The 448-nt window shown below is 48.7% G+C and overlaps 1 protein-coding gene across 1 annotated transcript; it reads left to right on the top strand.

The window, feature by feature from the left end:
- On the top strand, nucleotides 1–448 carry LOC106512398 (uncharacterized; the record flags this gene model as incomplete). Its single annotated transcript, XM_014001026.1, is given in 1 exon segment — nucleotides 1–448. A coding segment is annotated over 1 exon segment (448 nt), but the record flags the coding sequence as incomplete, so codon positions are not given.

Here is a 448-nt window from a genome sequence, read left to right on the forward strand (position 1 = left end):
GCTCAAAGCTATGAATACTGCTTTCAAACTCTGGGACCAACTGGCCTACAAAAGAGCGAGGACTGACCTGAGACGGGGCATCATAAGAGCCAAGCACAATTACCAACTGCGCATCCAGGAGTACTTCAACCAAAATAACTCCAAAGGCATGTGGCAAGGAATAAAATCACTCACTGGATATGTTGGCACATTCACAACAGCCACAGACAGAACTCACCCAGACACACTGAATCATTTCTTTGCTCGCTTTGACCATAAGAATAACACCAACCCGGAGGCCACCAGCCAGCCTAGATGTGCGAATGAGGACACCCCAATTCAGCTTCACCCAAACCAGGTTCGATCTGCTTTGTGCATAATTAATACCAGGAAACCTCCTGGATCAGATGGGGTTGCCAGACGTATTCTCAAGGTCTGCGTGGACCAGCTGGCAGGAGTGTTCACCACA

The sequence above is a fragment of the Austrofundulus limnaeus genome, unplaced genomic scaffold (assembly GCF_001266775.1).
Source record: "Austrofundulus limnaeus strain Quisiro unplaced genomic scaffold, Austrofundulus_limnaeus-1.0 Scaffold6379, whole genome shotgun sequence".
In the NCBI taxonomy this organism is placed as follows: Eukaryota; Metazoa; Chordata; class Actinopteri; order Cyprinodontiformes; family Rivulidae; genus Austrofundulus; species Austrofundulus limnaeus.